We start from the raw sequence: 18,909 nt of genomic DNA, 5'->3' as shown, positions 1-18,909 counted from the left end.
TGCTAGGGGCGGTGAGGTCTCGCGATGCTTCGAGGGCGAGCCAAGATGGCGGAGGCAGTGTGGGAGCTGCTGGAGCGGGCGGCGCGGCGGGCACCGCCGCTGGAGGAGCTGCGGGCGCTGCGCCTCGCCGTGCAGGCCGTGCCCCCCGCCGCCCTGCGCGCCCGCCTCAGCGCCGACCACCTCACAGCGCTCTTCGACCTGCTCGGCGGCAATGACCGGTGAGCGCCGGACCGGCCCCGCACCTCCCTGTCCACCCGGAGCGGGGTGGCTCCCGCGGCTACCCCGTCTGCTTCCCCGCCCTGCTTCAGGGCGGCGGCTGGTGCGGCTGAGGAGCGCCCGGCGGCGTCCCGCTCCTGAAAGGGTTCTTTTCTCTCTCTGCCCCGCCCAGGGAGCAGGTGGCTGCGTGTGTTTCCATCCTGGAGAGACTCCTGCAGGCCCTGGACCCGGTCTTCGTGATCCAGAACCTCAGGGAGGAGCTTCAGAAAGGGCTGTTCCACCCCGATGACTCCGTGAAAATCCTCTCCATAGCTCAGGTACAGGGGTTTCCTCCAGAAGGACGGGACACTGCGCCATTTTGAGCCAGGCTGGATTAGTCCTATTCTGTTACTGTTGTTTCATGTCCTAATTAGTGGCAAAAGCCCTACAGCAGGTGTTATATGCAGGAGTTGTGCACTTAACACAGTCATGGGGTTTTGGATAAATGCTGTGCAATATGTTGGTATATAATGCTTTATGATGTATCTGTTAAATGTGACATCTAAAACTGTGTCTTGACAGCAATAACTTGTGAATGAATCATCTGTCACACGTCCTGGATAAAGCTTTCTAAGCCAGCACTGGCAGCAGGTGCTGTAACAATTAAGTGCATTGGCATTTTGATAGTCGGGGTGCTTTGAACAGCCTGGTGGAAGCACTGGAGAAGGGGATGTAGTAACTTGACACTTGTTGCATGAATTTAAAAGAACGGAATCATGGAACATTGTAGTTTGGAACAGGCTTCGAGAGGTTTCACATCCAGCCCTTGCTGAAAGCAGGGCAAGCTTGCAGCAGGCTGCTCAAGGTATTGTCCAGTGGAGTTTAGAGGGGCTTCTGAAATGATTCTGTCGGTAGCTGTTCCAGTGCTTGAATGGCCTTACAGTAGAAAAAGTTGGTTTAAGGTATTTAGTTGTCCTTTTTTCCTGTACTTAATCACGTTTAGGTCGGGAGGATTGTTGAAAGCTCAGATGCTGTTACAGAAATTCTCAACAGTCCTGAACTGTTAAGGCAAATAATAAATTGCATTGGTGGAGAGAGAATAGCAGTGGCTAAAGAGGTAAGTGCTGCTTGCTTGCTTTCTTCCTTCCTCTACAAACTGATGGAGACACAACACAGAACACCTTTTCTACTGATCATGACCTCTGCTATTCTTAGAAGAAAAGACAGCTTATGTTGCCTTAAAGGTTATATAAGCATGCAGGTGCTTCAAGCCCAGAAATTACTTAGATGTGATAGAAAATTTACATAGAACTGTTATCTCTCAGTAGCTGTTTATGCCAAAGTGGACTCAGGGCTGATTTTGATGCAAGAGGTTTAAATCACAGTAACCATAACCGGCTCCCCCTAATGAAAAGTGAATCACAATTAAAATTTTAGGTGTAGAACTTGATTTAATAGGTTAGTTAAGAACACTGAAACTAAGTCTGCCTGTCTTGTGGCTTTACTTTTAATACTAAGCTCCTGTTTTTGCTTCTAGGCCATCAAATCTCTCTCCAGAATAGCACAGACGCAAGATGGTTTAGAGGCTTTGTTTGTGAGCAGTTTGTTGAGTGACTTGAAAAACGTCATGGCAACAAGTGATGTTGTTCGGTACCGAGTGTATGAGGTAGGGATGTGATCAAGGTCACGTTTGACTGACACGATATCGTGGTCCTCTTGCACTGTAGCTCTGCATTGCTACCTGTATTTTATGGCTTTTATGTTCGTATTCATCACTGGTTTACAAACTTTCCTTCATGTCTGCATTTTGTCAAGACAAGAAAGGAGTAGGAGGAGTTCAACAGTGTTGGCCCTGAAATAATGACATAGCTCTATTTACTTCACGCTTCAGTAACATACTGTTTACATCTTCTGTTCTGTAACTTGTGTTGCCCAGGGCATTGGAGGCCTACACAGAGACACAGCAAAATGTTTGCTTCTCTGAAAGCAAAGTAGCTGCTGTAGTCTCTTAAGCTTTGGATATGAAGTGCTGTTGAAACTTCTGGAAGGGCAAAGAGACTGAGAAGAGAGATGCCAGATGTGTCAGTCTAAATATGTATGGCAAAGGAGAAGTAATAGAATTTAGCCAGCTTAATGAGGATAACATCTGAATAAGAGATACATTTGATTTCTGCTCAAAGTTATGTGCTGTAAATTTGGAACTCCTTATGAGCTTGTTTCAGGCAAACATCTAAGTTAGCTGTGAAAGCATCATGAAATTCTGTATTTAATATATATAGTCACCATTATAAGACTTATTTGGCTGTTACTGTGAATCGTTATCTCTATAATGTTTTAAGAATCCATCCCTTTTTTTGTTTCCCTCTGCTTTTAGTTAATTGTTGAGATTTCTTCAGTGTCAGCAGAGTCCCTGAATTACTGTGCAAACAGTGGATTAATATCGGAGTTACTTGGAGAGCTGACTGGAGATGACGTGCTGGTCAGGTATGTCGGTAGTGAGTTTGTCAATGGGATTTCCCCCATTTTTGTTTGGATTTTGCCTTAAGGGTAGAAAACCAGTTTGTTCTTAATCAAAGAGGGCTTCAAAACCCCATCTGAAATAGGCCAAAATACCTGTCTGTTCCAGGGCTACATGCATAGAGATGGTGACCTCGCTGGCCCATACCCCACACGGGCGTCAGTATCTTGCTCAACAAGGAGTTATCGATAAAATTTCCAACATCATTGTTGGAGCAGAGTCTGATCCTTTCTCAGGCTTCTATTTACCAGGTAACATCATTCATTTCTTGCTCCCAGTGTTTACTGCATGCTTTTACTCATGAGTTAAGCTGAGAGAGCTATCAAGCCTCTGAAAGCTCATGTGAGCATTTGAATATCAATACATATGTTGGATATATATGAAAAATGCTGAAGGACATTCTAACACATCAATAATATTACTCATTAACAGTGGTAGTACAGGCAAGACCTGGAGAGACTGTGCTACAGCTTTGAAGTTTGTGTTATTGTAGCGTTTTTTTATCCATGATGTAGCAGCTGTCTTGAATTCATTGAGTAACTTCCAAAATACTCTCCTGTTCCTTAGTTATGTCCTTATTCTGATGCCTTTCACAAGGATTCAGTTTCAATAGCACTAGTTTAGCATGTAAACAATCTTAATGTATGTTTAACTTTGCCATTGCTAAAAGTTACTGTTCCCTCGCTCTGAATGCTTCTTTTATTTCTTGTTCTTTCAGGATTTGTTAAGTTTTTTGGGAATCTGGCTGTTGTAGACAGTCCACAGCAGATCTGTGAACGATACCCGGTCTTTATAGAGAAAGTCTTTGAAATGGCAGAAAGTCATGATCCGACCATGATTGGAGTGGCTGTGGACACACTAGGAATCCTGGGATCAAATGTGGAAGGCAAACAGGTTTTACAGAAAACCAGTTAGTATCTGAAAGTTGTCAGTAGTTGTGTTGGGTTGGATGCTTCTCTTTCTACTGATGTCCTCAGCCTCTTGCCAGGACTAGAAAAACATGAATGCTCACTTAATGATGCTTTCTGTAAAGGCTGCATTGTTTCCTTTAATACAGAATGGTTTAGAAGATTGAAAGGAGATGCTGGACTACTTACTGCAAGTCCAATCCTTGATTTGTTTAAGTGGAAATCTGTATTAGCAGATAGCTATTGAAGTATTGTAAATGGGACTGAAGGCTTCTGATTACAAGTGTGCTAGGGTCTGTACTTCTCAAGATAGCTCGGTTGTGATGCACAACTTCCTTTCTGGAAATGTTTGGATAGTCTGAAGAATTAATGTAAAAGCTTTGGATCTGTCTACCTTAGATCCTTATGAAGCGAAGAGAACCTTAAACTGCTTTTGTGACAGTAGATCAAGAAGTTGCCGTTCTCAGGTGTAATGTACAGCACTCTACCAGTTGATGTAGTATAATGTGACTGACAGGTAACTGTCTACTCCTGTAGAGGTCTGTCTGAATTAATTAAAATCACTTTGTTTTTATGTTCCAAGGAAGTAGATTTCAGAGTCTGTTGAGCAAAATAGGGCACCAGGCAAAGAATGCCCCCACGGAGTTACGCCTTCGATGCTTGGATGCGATTTCATCTCTTCTTTACTTGCCTGTAAGTTTGTGGTTTGGTTTGTTGTCTTTTTAAATCTACAAGAATGAAATTACTGTGCATCTGACTGTGTGAAGATCTTTTGCAGCATCGAGCTTAGATAAAAGTGGGAGCTTTCTAATGTTCCAAGTCATTAACTTTACTGGTTTGAATTTCTCCTATTTATTTGTTTGCTTCAAGCTTGCAGTTTGTTTGTGAGAAGCCAGGTGTTCTGAAATCATGTTTATAAAACATGAAGTCAAAACCTCCTTGGCAAGGGAATGAGAGTCAACAGTTTAATATGATATGGTTTTAATGGTATAGCTCTAAATGAGTGAATAAGCCATTTCCATTTGTCTGGCAGGGCTGCTCTCCAGCACAGCACTTCTCTTGTGTATCAAGATCAGTTTATTTAAATGTCTCCTCCAAGCCAAATGAAATAGAGAGAGCCATTTCTTCATTCATGGAAATATGTTGAGAATTTAAACTATTTCAGTTTAATCTGCTAGTGGCTTATTTTAAAAACTTCCTTAACTATTGAATATACACTGAAGACATGAAAGCTTTTCAGAATCCTAATGAAACTTGTTCTGTACGTGATCCATGTAGCCAGAGCAGCAGACAGAAGACCTTTTAAGAATGACTGAATCCTGGTTCACAGCCTTGTCTAGCCAGCCACTGGAACTCTTCAGGAGCATCAGTACTCAGCCATTCCCTGACCTCCACTGTGGGGCTTTACGGGTGTTTACTGTAAGTGCTTTTTGGTTTTAAAGACCAGGTAGTGAGTTGTAATCCATTCAGTCTCAGATGTTTGAGGTTTTCTAAGTGAATGCTATAGACCCCTTCTTGAAGCCCACAAGGGGTCAGAAATAAATCCTTTTTCATTATGCCCCACTTGTGTTCACCGTTTAAACAATGCATCAGATGTGTCTGTAATGCTTATTTCTGTATGAATTGAAGTGCGGGGAACCATCAGCCATGCTCTAGGGTGCTGCTTCGATATCAGAGGCACTGCTGTGATAATTCACTTAACTTTAAAGATAAGCACTGAGCTGTACTTATTTTCCAGTACAGTTAAACCCTGCTGCTTGATTTGAGTGGTGGTTGTGTAACTACTGTTTAGAATGAATAGCCCATTTAATTTTTCCTGTTCCTTGGCTATTGCATAAGTGTACTATGTAACTGGTTTTTGGGGTTTTAAAATGTTTCCTTCTTCCCCCCTCTTCTCTTTTCATGTTTAGGCTATTGCCAATCAACCGTGGGCCCAGAAGCTGATGTTTGACAGTCCAGGCTTCGTGGAGTACATTGTAGACAGATCTGTGGAGCCTGACAAAGCCTCAAAGGATGCCAAATACGAACTTGTCAAGGCCCTTGTAAACTCTAAAACAATTGCAGAAATCTTTGGGAATCAGTATTACTTGAGGCTTAGAGCTTACTTGCATGAAGGCCCTTACTATGTTAAGGCAGTTGCTACTACAGCTGTGGAAGGAGCAGAGTAATGTCACTGATGTCTTGGTTCCCCTTGCAAACCTTGTTACTGAAATAAGCGTAAAGACTCCCCATGCTCTGGAGTCTCTTTAAATTGTCTCTTTAAAGGAACATGAAGCACTTCAGCTCTGAAATGAAAGTCATGAGAGCAAATCAAAACCTATAGGGCACAGTGTATTTTCCCATAGAATGTCGTGGCAGAAGTTCTCTGTGTACTGCTGTGAGACAGGTAACCAAGGTGAACACTCTGTCAACTGCTGGCTGGTTTACTTTGCAGAAATGATCAGTGTTTGGTTAAACTCGTGTTGGGTTTGGAGTTCCTGTCGTGTTTTCTCAGTCGATCACAGTTCAATTAAAACCAAACAAGCACCAAAACACCTCAAGGTTTGTAACCTCAGCTGCTGCCACAATTTCTTTCTGTTCTTATTTTTTATATCTGCCAAAGTTGACACTTGCATGGAGCACACTCTTCCGGCCGGGCATATTCTATCAGAAACGCGGCTGGTAAGAATGAGCTAGTAGCGTTCTGTCCACAGGAGGGAGTACGAGCTGGATTCTCTTCTATTTTCAACTTGCTGGATGTGAGTTGTGCTTGAATAAATAATCCTATATATTGTTTACAGTTTATGCTGAGGATGTGGGGTAGGAAAAAAGCTTTTAACCCTTTTAAAAATAAAGGAATACACACTCTAGTGTGTAACAACCAAATTGGGAGCTTTGGCTCCCTTGTTGACTGCGGCTGTGTATGGCAGCTCAGTTTACTTGCTCGAAAGGAGCATGAGCTCTAGCACTGCAAGTCTGCTTCAGAACCAAATCTGAAATTGTTTACACTATTTTTTAACAAATTTGTTAGTTTTAAGGGTTATTTTTAAGAGAAGTACTATTTTAGTTGCCTGAGGTAGAATGAAAGGGTTAAGAACATAAAGCTTTCATGTTTAAGGGCATGAACTGAATTAGGAGTACAACATGTAGTACCTTGCCATGTTGTAATCATCTTTTGAAGATGGTCAGCTAGCTGCTGATGAGATGCAAGCTGGACACTAGTGACATGTGATGTATCTTTATCCATAAACAGAGACCATGATATACTTTATACAGAAGGTTTATATTATTTTTTGTTGAGGACATAAGAAATCTAAGGAATGGGGGGGGCTAATAAAACACGAAATTACTACTTTTTTGCTTATTTTAGTAGTGTGTCAGGTCAGGTATACCTCTGTGGAAAGTACTTGCCCTGTGTCCCTGGTCTGCCAAGTGAAGCAGGATGAGCTAGTCATGCAGTAACTCTCTTCTTGCTTGTAGTAACTTTGACCTGCAGCCGAGGTGATGGTATTGCCTGCCAAAATTTGTTGGCAGGGAGTCAAAGTGGGCTCAGAAGGGCAGGGTAGGTAGGTGAGGAAGTTCCCTTAAGGTTAAATAAGCTGTTGGAATGGAAGTGATCTGCCTTGTTGCTTCTGATCTAAGATGTACAAAAGTTGTCGTCCAACGTTATCCTGCTGCTGACGCTTTCATCCTAGATGTGCATAATAAACATCTGCTAGTGAGAAATGTGGTACATCGTGTCTCATTGGTGAACAGAGAGAGTTCAGAACCTTCCTGCATCCAGCAAAATATGAAAGCACTACAAAGGATATGAAATAAAGTACAGAAGTCCTTAGCTTGTGCTTGTATTGGACAACTTAGCTTTGTTGTTTTAGGTGGCTTTGTGTGCTGATAGCTCTGTATGAGCTGTATGCTCAAATTTCAGTAAAAGAAATTGATGTAGAAACCTTTTCTGCAATTCATGAGTCTCTTCCATGTGTGTTTTCAGCTGTTGCTTTTGAAGGCTACTCTGTGCTCAGTCTTTAGCATCTGCTTTGCATGGTACATTTGCCAAATACAATGTTTTAGAATACACTGAGATGCCAAACAAGGGGATTTTTATATGTGCACATATGCTTTAGTTTGCTGAGCTTTGAGCTCAACATTCCAATTAATTGGTCAGGTGCTTACCCCTTACTACATGTAGTTCCCCACCCATCCTGTGTACTGCTAGATGGCTTATGGGTTGCTGTATCTTGTATATAATGGAAACATTTAAGTGTGTTGTCCCTGTCTTTCCCCCTGTAAAGTAACAAGTGGAGAGAATTGAGATAATGATATAGATACGGAATGATAGAGAATGAGGATTGAGATAACACGCTGAACCTGGATGAACTTGGTTTAAAAGCACTGAAGCCACAGCCCAGACCACTTCATCTGAGCCTGGTTAACAAGCAGCATAACCTGGTACTTAAGAATTGTGGATCCTTTGGAGCACACCTCCAATTCCTTCAGAGCAGGTGAGGCCCTCAGAGGTACATGTGCATCTCATCCCACGTGTGGCTGTCAGCTGTAGAGCAAATCTGCCCAGCTGGTCTTTCTGCTGCTGAAATTGCTGATGCAGAAGAGTTAACCTGGAGGATGTAGGCACGGGTGGGCTTTGTGTTCTGTTCCTAGTGGGGAATTTTTGCACTTGGATAGTGGTGTTACCACTGTGTTGGTGAATGTGTTCTGACTTCACTGCCAATACTCTTCTCCAGCATAACTGTGGCATTGAGCTGCTTGTGTCAGTGTTCCTCTGGGGCCATCACTGACAGAAATACACGATTCTCTAGTAGGTAAGTTGGATTTCTTGCCTACAATCTCCCTGGGCTGCTCACCTGAGCAATTGCCATGGCGGTTTGATGTCTGTTCCCGCTCTAAGCTGTTCTCTAGTTTCACTGGTGCTGTAAAATGCTCAGAAGTAGCTCCCTTTTGTGGGCAGGAAGATTCCCCTTTGGTACAAAAGACTGGGGTAGATGATGCGTCGGGTGCAGAAGGAGTCTTGACGTAAGGCAGAGAACTTCAAAAGCCTGAAAACACTGGACACAAAGTTTCTTGGAATATTCTGTTTTACTTTGTATTCGTGCACTTGTAGGTACTTGAGTAGTTAAGGGTACATCCAATTCTGCTCTAACACACTATAGCATTGGGAATTCATCTGCTGTGGAAGCAAAGAGACCTAACCTTGAGAGGACATGTTGTTCCTGATGTTAAAGGATAAAACAGCTGGTAAAAGGAAATTCAGACTTTCTTCACAAACATTAAATCTTAATTGACAAAATGAAGCACCTCATTTTTTATTCCATCCAAGTTAAACTGTTTGAACTTATCAATGTAGGTCAAAACCTTGCAGGACACCAGGCTGTAGTAAGTTTCCAGTAAAGAGCAATCTTTCCCATTGCTTGTTTCCTTCCAGTCTTTAAATAACTCATCCTCTTCCGTGTTGGAAGAGGTGAAAATGAATTTATAGGAGCATCGATTGTAGCTGATGTGCTTCTCCCCAGAAAACCGGGAGCTGTGAATGGGAGTGATGCCAGCTTTCTTAGCACAGATCCCAACAAAGACATCGGGGGGCACTGACCCTGCCACCTCCCTGGAGGCCACAAACACCTTGCGAGCAACATCCTGTGACATGATGAAGGCGCTCCCTTCACAGTAATCTGGGTAAAGCTCCTCTGGGTATTGATGGATGGGAACAAAGCCAGGGCTCTCAGGGTCTCTGTCAGGCACTCCTTGATGAATGACCCTTCCAGTGTAGATGTCCTCGAGTTGTGTGAAGCTAAGCAAGTATTCAGCCAGACTGGGAATCCCAACGAACATGTCTTCATCTGCTTTAAGGATATACCGTGCATGGGAGCAGAAAGTCACTGTCCACTCCACACTCATCAACATCTTCTGTGTCTGTGTCTCAGGAGAATCGATGAAACTGCCTTCAATAATGTCTCTATGCTCTTGAGACTCCTCATTGATCTCCAGCTGGGTGGTTACTGAAGCTGGCTTTCCTAAAGCAAACAGAGTGAGGACAGCATAACCTCTGGTGTCTGTCATGTTGCCCCATGTCTGCCTGATCACATTGCGTCTTGTCCTGTTTTCTGGGCTGCTGAAGACAAGAACGAGCAGAAATATCTCTTGATCGGAGCATGTCGCTGCGCTGCTGATGGTGTAAGAGAGATTGGCCTTCAGAGGCTCCGTATCGAGCTGCCTGGCCTGCTCCCTGATTTCAAGAGTCTTTGCATCGGTGTAAGAAAGAGGCAGTGACCGCAGGAAGTATTCCTCCAGTAAATCTGCTCCAAAAAGCAGCACGTGGAAAAGCAAGACGTTAAAGAGAATGAAGCACCACTGGTGAGTCCGCAGCCTGCAGAGTGTCAGCTGGGGAGGAGAAGACACACACCCTGGATTCTCTTGCTACTACAATACAAAAGCTTCCCTTCATTTAGAGCATATCAATGCAAAACAATCACAACTTTGAGACCGTGGTCTCTGTATCATCAGTGCAAGGCTCTCTTCTACCTAGAAACCAAAGCAGCCCTGCTTCTTGTGGTGCAGCAAGATCCCAAGAAGGACATTGCTTCAGTTTAGGAGGCTTTTTGTGCATCCATGTGTAGAAATACTGAGGAATATCTCACTATTAATGTTTTCTGACTGTTTTTAACCTGCTGCTGACGGCCTGAGATGCTAACAAAGATCTTTAACATTAAAGTATGTCCTCAAAGGTGAGCCTTTGGTACCTGGCCTGAGTTCTTGGCACAGTTTGAATCATAGAAGCCTCATGCTAGCCCTCTGAGTAATGATCCAAATCACTTACCTGCATGGTGGTGGGAGTTCTCCCTGCAGCAGGATCTGTGTCAACACCAGAGGCAGTTTCTCCCTGGCAGAGGCTTTTGGGGCAGCGTCTGTATCTGGGTCTGCAGGATCCAGTTACTGCCCAGTGCCCAGACACTGTGGCTTCCCCCTTACCTGCGTGTGGGAGGAAAGCTGATCCAAGGGGATGATCGTGTTGCAGCTGCATAAAACACAAAGCAAACAAAACTTGAGCCTTTCCCTCTATTAATTTCTGGCACTTGGGGTTGGGTGTCTCAGAAACACAGAAGGGAAGCAGCTGCTTGAGCTCACTGGTGAAAGGGGTCCTCTGGTACCCTTGTGAATCTGTGCTAGGTCTGCCAGGTGGTTGCTGTTTCTTATAGCTGTGCCGTTGTGGGGCCGGTTCCCTGGTCCATGGCAGTTGACCCCTTCACTGAGTGAGTGCTCTGTGTCTCCCAAGGTGGAGGTTTGGTGTGTGAACTTGTGGGCTTGTCTTGTGTGGGTTCTCAATGGATGTGCTGAACACCCGAAGCCCATGGGCACTGCTGGGCCAGGCTGTCTCTGATGGAAACAGAGGTGCGCTTTCAATGAGCCCCTGGGAGCAAGGCAGGAAGAAGGGGCTGTGCAGTGGGAGCTGACGGTGCTCAGCCATTAGGCTTACGGCCACAAGGCTGGGGATGTTCTGATATGTCTCACCACCTCTTGCCCGTTCCAGCCAGGCTGTAACAAGCTGCGCTGGATGTTCCTTTGCTTTCTCTCTGTACAATGGTTTTAAATGACCCTGTGTATTCATGCGTTTGTGGTGGCTGCGTGTCCTGGTGCAGAGCTGCAGTGATCTACCCCTGGCCAGGCTCCTGCCTTCGGCGGTGGCCTCGGCTGCTCCAGAGCATCCCTGTGTTAATGTTGGCACAGCCGCGGCTGTGCTGGAGCTGACTGGGCTGGGGAGCCGTGGGGGGCTGGAAGTGTTGGAGGGGGAAGTGCCAAAGACACCAGGAACAGGATGGAGGTGTCAGCAGGGGTGAGGGCTGGGTTTGGCAGCAGGTCTGTGAGCAGGGGGGGAAATGGGGCTTGTGGGTCCCCAGCAGCCCCCTGGAGGGGGCAGATGATGAGGACGATGTTGTTTGATGGGCAGATTGTGGCAGGAGGAGTCAGCCTGCACCAGCACAAGGAGGGAACTCCAGCCTCCATGCAGGAGCACAGAGATCATGGTGTATTTATCAAGCTTGAAAAGGTTTCTCATAGCAGTTCTGTTACTGCACCCTTAGGTGAAAGGGTGTAGGTGAATGCAGCATTGCTGCGGTTTGCTTTAGCTGCGTGCTTGCAAGGGTGCGATGCCCTGACCATTGCGGTCCTCCCTGAAGCATCCTTAGGGCAGATGAAGAAGAGCTTTGATTTCTGGTGTGACCAAGGGGGTTAATTCCCCAGCTCTGGCTGAGCCCCTCAGCTCTTCCAGTGCCTGTCCCTGGGTCTGTGGCAGCGCGGGACATGCTGGGAAATCTCATTGCTTACAGAAGAAACCAGGCCCCCACACTGTGGTTACAGCTTGCAAAGCCAGCCTAAACACACGCGGTGGGCAAACCCCAATGTGGGGCTCTGCTTTAGACTCTCCAAAACTGGGGACAAAGCCCTTCCACAGAGCTCGTGTGTCAGCTGGGCTGCAGCTTCAGCTGGGCCAGCCTCACAGTCACTGTAAGTTGTGCTTGGAAGCTGGGCGAGCTGTCAGCACGGGAAGTGTCAGTCAAATGTGTTCTCTGAACTGAAGAGCTAATAGGGCAATATTTGTCACGTACAACAACACAGTTCTGCAGCCCTGGACACCCGTTCTGGGAAAAAAATCCCCCTTTGAAGATGCTCCATCTCCAGCTAAACCGTTAAATAAGCAAATAACTACAAGCATTTGAAACCCCCTACATTAAAACCTGTGTGTTTAGAATACCAATAGCATAATGAAAGCCACATGTGCATCGTCCCTGGCGCAGTTGTCCCCAGCGTGGTGCTTGCAGTACTTGTGAAGTCATTTCTTTAGCACGGCTTTGTGGCGGCAGCAGGAACTTCCAGCGTTGCTGATATCATGTGTATGGGATGAGCAATATCCCACTGCAGGCAGGGCACCATCAGCTCATGGATGAGGGGTTTTGTTCATCTGAGGAGCCTGGCTGAGTCCCACTGGGAGAAAGCTGAGGATCAGAACTGGAGACACTGCTGAAAGGTAAAATAGCTCATGTGGGAACGCCACAGACCCCTCGGCTGCAGGGAGTTGCCTGGGGATGATCCTTCCATCACCTCTAAAACCCCGGATTCAGTCCAATGTAAGGCACAGCAGCTTCTGTCTGACCTTATCCCACTTTTTAGACAGGTAAAGTCAAACCATTCAGGGAAAACCTCATTTCCAATGAGAGTAAAGGATTTCCAGAAGAAGAACGAATTCAGGACCCTGGAGTGGCTGAAGTCGGGTCAGTCTGGGGAAAGGAGTGATGTTCCCACAGCTCACTTAAGCCTCAAAGGACCTTGTGGGTGTAAATTAGGGAAACAACCAGCAAAACAGCTTTTCCTGAGCCCCAGGGCTATTTTTTGCTTTATGTGAGATATTTTCCTCTCTTCTTCAGATTTATGTCCAAGCAAACCTCATTATGGAAGCAGGGATGTACCCATAAAGCTGCAGACAACCTGACCTCCCGTATGAGCTGTGTGTGTTTAGACTGGAGGATGCTTGGGGTGGATGTTTTGGAGAGGACAGGTGCTTAAGGTCTCCTGGTTCCCTGCCAATGCTGTGAACATTTGGAAGAGGGAAGCAGAGCTTGGCTTGTCTCGGTTCTGCTCCTCTCTACTTCATGAAGATGTGAAGGCTTTGGATGCCGCGGTGTTCCCAGGTGATGGCGAGGGCGGGCAGATGGATTTACTGGGAAAACCAGTGAAAACTGGCTTTTCTAACATGAATTTACTCCATTATGAAAGCCGGAGCTCTGCCTGCCCCACGTGTTCATGTGGTTGCTCCATCTCACCCACTATTCTTCCCTGCAGGGTGGATACCCCTCTCCATCCCCTGCTCACAGGCTCTTCCCTAAAGCCGGGTTGATTCCCACAGGCAGGCTTTCAGCTCTTCACTCCTGCTCCAGGGCCATGCCAGGTCCTGCCTGTGTAGCTCACCCATTGGCAGGCACCACAGACTCTTCCCGTAAGACATTCCCAGTGCCCTCATGTAGCCACTTCCTTTATTTTAAGGGTTGGAGACATCCCTTGTCACAAAGCATCCCTTTGGATGGAAAGCCACTGGGATGCTCCTGGGAGCACAGCGCATTCATAGGTATCCACAGTGTTTCAGACCCTTCTTAAAGGGTCCCCCTATTTGCAGCCTGCCTTTTGCAGTGTTTCCCCTGCACATGCAGACTGATAGCACGAGGGCTGGGAAGGATTTGTCTGGTTTTCAATAAGAGCAGTGGCTGTGATAAATAAATGGAGGCAATTGCCTTGGTCTTAGTCACCTAACAGCAATGTTTCTGCTGAGAAAGATGATTCAGCTCTTGCAGGCGATTCGTCACCTTACATTCTCCATCGGGCTTGGGAGGTGATGGAAGATAAAGCTTTATAGGAGTTGCACAGTGTGTGCCTCATTTATCTTTTGATATTAAACATCCCTTTGGGTGTTAAACATAAGGAGAAACCTTAAAAACAAGCCACCGAGGCGGCATGCTGACACACCGAACAGATTAGCTGCTCCTGGTGCACAAATGAGGGTGTCTTCCTATTTAATGGCTCCATTGACTGGGTTAAACCCATGTTTTTACAGCCAAGTTCCTGGAATTCATTTTTGCTTTGCATGCATCAGTCTCGGAGCTACAGAGATCCATCTTTTTGTATGGGTATGTTTGATTATTACTCCTTGAGTTTAATGACAGCTTTGACAACTAACTACCGCTGTATTCCCTGACAAAGACAGCTTAAACCCTCCATGCACTGTGGAAGTGCTGCATTCAGCCTCAGAAACGCCAAACGAAATAGAAGCTGAACAGGGAATGCATGAGCTTGTGCTGGGTCAAGGTGATGGGAATCCAGCCCTTGGGCTGAGCCGGCTCCTGAGCAGTGGTCTCCCTGCCGAGATGTCAACCTGACACAAAACTCCCCCAGTCTGCAGTGAACCAGAAGCTTTCCCCTTGTCACTTGTTTTCACAGCGTGCCGTGCAGGTTCCTTTGCCTTGCCCTTTCGTTCCCTGCCGTTAGAGACAGGCTCTGTTTGTGCTTCGCAAATCTCAATTGCACAAGGAACTCGTTTGACACAGACAACCCCCAGAGCATCTGAGCCTTGAATCAAGCCCTGCTGTGATTCATTCCGTCCGTGCTCTGGCAATGTTTGCAATTGGGAGCAGGTTCTGTGCCTGGCTCCATGGGCACCGAGCAGAAAGCTGGGGTGTTTCTTCTGGGGTTGAGGGGGGTGTGTGGGAGATGTACCCTAAAAGGCAAAGCTTGCCCAAGGCTGCGGAGGGAAACAGGTCCTGGGGCTCGTGCAATGCCCCAGCCCATGCTCTTTAGGACACATGGTGCTGGATGGATCCAGCTGCGCTCCCATTGCATGGAGCTGGGTGTGCCAAAGGGATGGGGAGGGAGCCGCAGCCCCTCAGCCATTCCCCATTGCCCTCCTGTCAGGGGTTATCAGGGAGCTGGAGCAGGACGAGGGCGCGCTCCAACAGGAATCCTCACGGCTCCGGAGCACGGTGCTGGGCCTGGGTAAGGCGCTCCCCCAGGGATGACTTTCGCTGCCTCCTGCCTCTGACTCATCCACCGCTGCCTCCCACAGGTTTATTTCTTGTGCTCCCGGACAGAACCTGCTGCGTTGTCTCTGCTGCCCCGTGCCAGGCCCCTCCATGGTGGTGGTGGCCGTGCCTTCTCCTGTGCTCAGCCTTTGGGGAGGCTCTGACTGGGGTTTGCCTTTCCCAGGAGCCTCTCGTTGCTTCCCCAGCCTGGCTCTGCTGTGGAGAACCGGTGTGTGCGCACACAGCACACAGCACACAGCTCACAGCTCACAGCACACAGCACACAGCACACAGCACACAGCTCACAGCTCACAGCACACAGCACACAGCACACAGCACACAGCACACAGCTCACAGCTCACAGCACACAGCACACAGCACACAGCACACAGCTCACAGCACACAGCACACAGCTCACAGCACACAGCTCACAGCTCACAGCACACAGCACACAGCACACAGCTCACAGCTCACAGCACACAGCACACAGCACACAGCTCACAGCACACAGCACACAGCACACAGCTCACAGCACACAGCTCACAGCTCACAGCACACAGCACACAGCTCACAGCACACAGCTCACAGCACACAGCACACAGCACACAGCTCACAGCACACAGCTCACAGCACACAGCACACAGCCGTGCAAGCAGCACCCAGCATCCCTGGATGCGCCCATCCCCTGGTGTGCTGCCTGCTCCCTGCCCAGCCCCGTGGGACGTGTGCGCTCTCGCTCTGGGGTGCAGTGGGGAATGCTGGATGCTGAAGGGGTTCCCCAGCAGAGCCGTGGGGCTGAGGATGTCAGGACGAGGTTGAGGTTTGGTGTTGCAGTGAAACCCTGGTTAATTTTATGTTTCGTTGACAGGACGACTGCTGGGAGATGAAGACTTGCAGCATCGATGGCACATTGGGGAGTGCTGCAGCTGGAGGTGGGGAGGGCTCAGCCAGCCCTGGGCCCCCAGATGCTGAATGGTGCCTCTGCCGAGAGTGCTGCCCTGCCCTCCCCTGCCTCGAGTTTAGGGCAAAATCAGACTGTGCAGGGGCAGAGCAAGCAACCTCAGCTGGGAGCTGACACTGCTCTGTGACAGTCAATATCAAACTGTAAATAACTCCCATCCCCTGCTTGTTCTCCGGTCCATGACGCGCACTGTGCCCTGCAGCACCTTCTGGAGTTTAATACCTGGGCAAGAAAACCACAACCAATGGGGAAGAAAGGAAGGAAAATCTTCTGCTTTTCATTTGTTAAGCACAGGTTGCGAAGCGATGCGCTGTACCTGGTCAGCAGGAGAGGGAGCAAGGGCCTCGCGTTCTGTGGAGCTCCGGATCCGCTCCGCGCTGGAGCCGGGAGCAGTTCCCAGGACATGGGCTCTCCTTCCTCAGGTGGGATCCCGCTGGGGCTGCTTGTCCCTGTGCCCAAGCGGCCTCAGCATCCCCCTGTCTCCTCTGGGCAGGCACCAGCGCCCCTCCAGGCACTCAGCCTGCAGTGCTGGGATGCGGATGCTCTCTTCTTCTGGCTCTTTCTCTTTCATTTCTCGTTTCCCAGCATCACCACCCCCCCTCCCGTAGCCATTCTAAATCATTCCTCCCCCACGCCTGTGTTATCACCTCACATGTCAATACGCTGCTGTGCCACCCACCCCTCTCCTCACTGAGCTGCACGGTAACGTTTCACACCCGATAATGTGAGGCAATTAGTGAATGAAGAATAACGTGCCTACTTATAAGCATGATGGGTCGGGAAGCATCACACGGGTGGATTGCACGGGGAGGATTAATTGCTTTTCTCTCAAATGACTCCTAGTGTAGGAGAGTCCATATGGAGAGAGAGGAGGAGGAAGAGATGCTGCGGGAGAAACAAAGTCTCTGGTCCTAGTGAGAAGCGTAAAGCCCAGTGCAGCTGAGTGGGAGCTTCCCGCTGGAGCTGGAGCCTGTGGCAGCCAACGGGTACCATGTGTGGATGCATCACACGAGGGCTGGGGCTCACAGGAGAGCAAGGAGGGGGTAGCACGGGGAGAGGGGGGGCCAGGAGCTGCTGGAGAGAAGCATGGAGCCAGGCTGAGAGAGCTGGGGGTGTTCAGCCTGGAGAAGAGATGGCTCCTGAAGGGGAGACCTTAGAGCAGCTCCAGTGCCTAAAGGGGCTGCAGGAAACCTGGAGAGGGGCTTGGGACAAGGGCCTGTAGGGACAGGCCAAGGGGAATGGCTTGAACCTGCCAGAGGGGAGACTGAGATGAGCTCTTAGGCAGAAGCTCTTCCCTGTGAGGGTGCTGAGGCGCTGGCACAGGGTGCCCAGAGAAGCTGTGGCTGCCCCATCCCTGGCAGTGTTCAAGGCCAGGTTGGACACAGGGGCTTGGAGCAAGCTGCTCCAGTGGAAGGGGTCCCTGCCTGTGGCAGGGGTTGGAGCTGGAGGAGCTTTAAGGTCCCTTCAACATAAACCATTTATGACTCTATGAAAGCACCTCTCCAGCAGCAGGGAGCTGCTGGCCTGGATGTTGTCACCCTTCCCTGGGGTCTGACTGAAGTGGCTTTGGTGCTTTGGGTGGCCGAGGTGGCCGGGGAGTGTTGCACAAGGCACAGGGCTGGCTGTGTCTGTGTGAGAGCATTTCCTTCATACTAAGTGGTTCTCATTGGGCATTTCTGCTCTCTCCAAGCCTGAGGTCCCAGGAATCTGCACCATGAGCTCCCCAGTGCCTGTGCAGCAGCGTGGGCTCTGGAAGAGAAATAAAGAGAGAAGCAAAAGAGGTGAGGAGCGGGCCAGAGCTGGAGTGAGTGGAGGTTGCTGTGTTTGCATTGAGCTCCTTATGTGGTGGGACACAGCTTTGGAGCACTTTGGACTTGGCCACACCGTTATGGATGGCACCTCCTAGCACCCACGGGACTGAACTTGGAGACAGCACCTTGGGCTCCATCCCCTTAACCCTTTCCCAGAGGCAGCCGGCTCATTTCCAGCCTGTCCCTGCTGTCCCCGGGGTGGGGTTGTGTTATTGCAGCAGTGTCCCCCCGGGAAGATCAATGCTTCCCGGCCCCGGCCGCGCAGCACGGCACAGGAATTCCCCAGCAGGCCGGGGCTTGGCCGGTCTGTTTGCTTTGGGTACAGCCCCGCGGCACAGCGGAGCTCAACGCAAATATTTGTACTCCGGGTAGAAAAGGAAATGATAACAGTGATTGGAGAGAATACATAGGAGTAAATAGAAGTAAATAGAAGGACACCGGGTCCCCCCCCGGGGCGCGCAGAGGCCGGCAGTGCGGGATGCGCTCCGGGGACCCAGCGCTGGTTCATTGGCTGTTGCCCGGGGGACGCGGGGCCGGCGGGAGGTGCCAGCACGGTCGCCAGGGGGCGCCGTGGCGCAGAGGCGGTGCGGGGGGTGCGGGAGCGGAGGGTGCGTGGCCGCCGCTCCGCGCCATGGGCAGCCCCGTTGGGCAGCGCCGCGGGCGGGGGGCGGAGGAGGACAGCGGGGCCGCGTAGGGACGGCATCGCCCCGCCTCCGGCCCCGCGAAGCCGCGGCACCTGTTGCTGCCGCACTCCCGCCTCGTCCCCGGCATGCGGAGCGCCCGGCCGGGCCGCGGGCTGCGGCGGGGCGCGCCGTGATGGGCGGCCGGGAGCGGGAGCGGGGCTCGGACGGCGGCGGCGGCGGTGGTGGTGGCTCTGCCCGCAGCCGGCAGCCCCCGGCCGGCGCCCTCGGCAGCGCGGGGTGCTCTGCTCCGCCTCGGCTCTCCGGGCACCGGCGCCGCTTCGCTG

The 18,909-nt window shown here is 49.2% G+C and overlaps 2 protein-coding genes across 4 annotated transcripts; one reads left to right on the top strand and one right to left on the bottom strand.

Annotated features, from left to right (window-relative positions):
• On the top strand, positions 1 to 9,599 carry PSMD5 (proteasome 26S subunit, non-ATPase 5). Of its 3 annotated transcripts, none has more exons than XM_080630476.1 (12): positions 1 to 218; positions 389 to 533; positions 1,199 to 1,312; positions 1,733 to 1,861; positions 2,570 to 2,679; positions 2,822 to 2,964; positions 3,432 to 3,623; positions 4,205 to 4,314; positions 4,900 to 5,040; positions 5,532 to 8,099; positions 8,340 to 8,417; positions 9,534 to 9,599. In XM_080630476.1, exons 1-10 carry the CDS (start codon positions 25 to 27, stop codon positions 5,787 to 5,789), a joined length of 1,536 nt encoding a protein of 511 aa, XP_080486602.1. In that variant the 5' UTR covers positions 1 to 24; the 3' UTR covers positions 5,790 to 8,099; positions 8,340 to 8,417; positions 9,534 to 9,599. The 3 variants fall into 3 exon arrangements, with proteins under 3 accessions (XP_080486602.1, XP_080486601.1, XP_080486603.1); XM_080630475.1 differs by lacking the exon at positions 9,534 to 9,599 and adding an exon at positions 9,126 to 9,252; XM_080630477.1 differs by lacking the exons at positions 1,199 to 1,312; positions 9,534 to 9,599 and adding an exon at positions 9,126 to 9,252.
• Positions 8,451 to 10,432, bottom strand: B3GALT9 (beta-1,3-galactosyltransferase 9; the record flags this gene model as incomplete). The annotated part of the gene is made up of 2 exons (XM_080630951.1): positions 8,451 to 10,026; positions 10,427 to 10,432. 2 exons carry the CDS (start codon positions 10,430 to 10,432, stop codon positions 8,890 to 8,892), a joined length of 1,143 nt encoding a protein of 380 aa, XP_080487077.1. The 3' UTR covers positions 8,451 to 8,889.
• Positions 10,433 to 18,909: the final 8,477 nt, after the last annotated feature.

This window comes from Psittacula echo (genome assembly GCF_963264785.1).
Source record: "Psittacula echo genome assembly, chromosome: 16".
Lineage (NCBI taxonomy): Eukaryota > Metazoa > Chordata > Aves > Psittaciformes > Psittacidae > Psittacula > Psittacula echo.
Note: the sequence above shows the minus strand (reverse complement) of the source record. Positions and strands in the feature narration are given on the sequence as shown.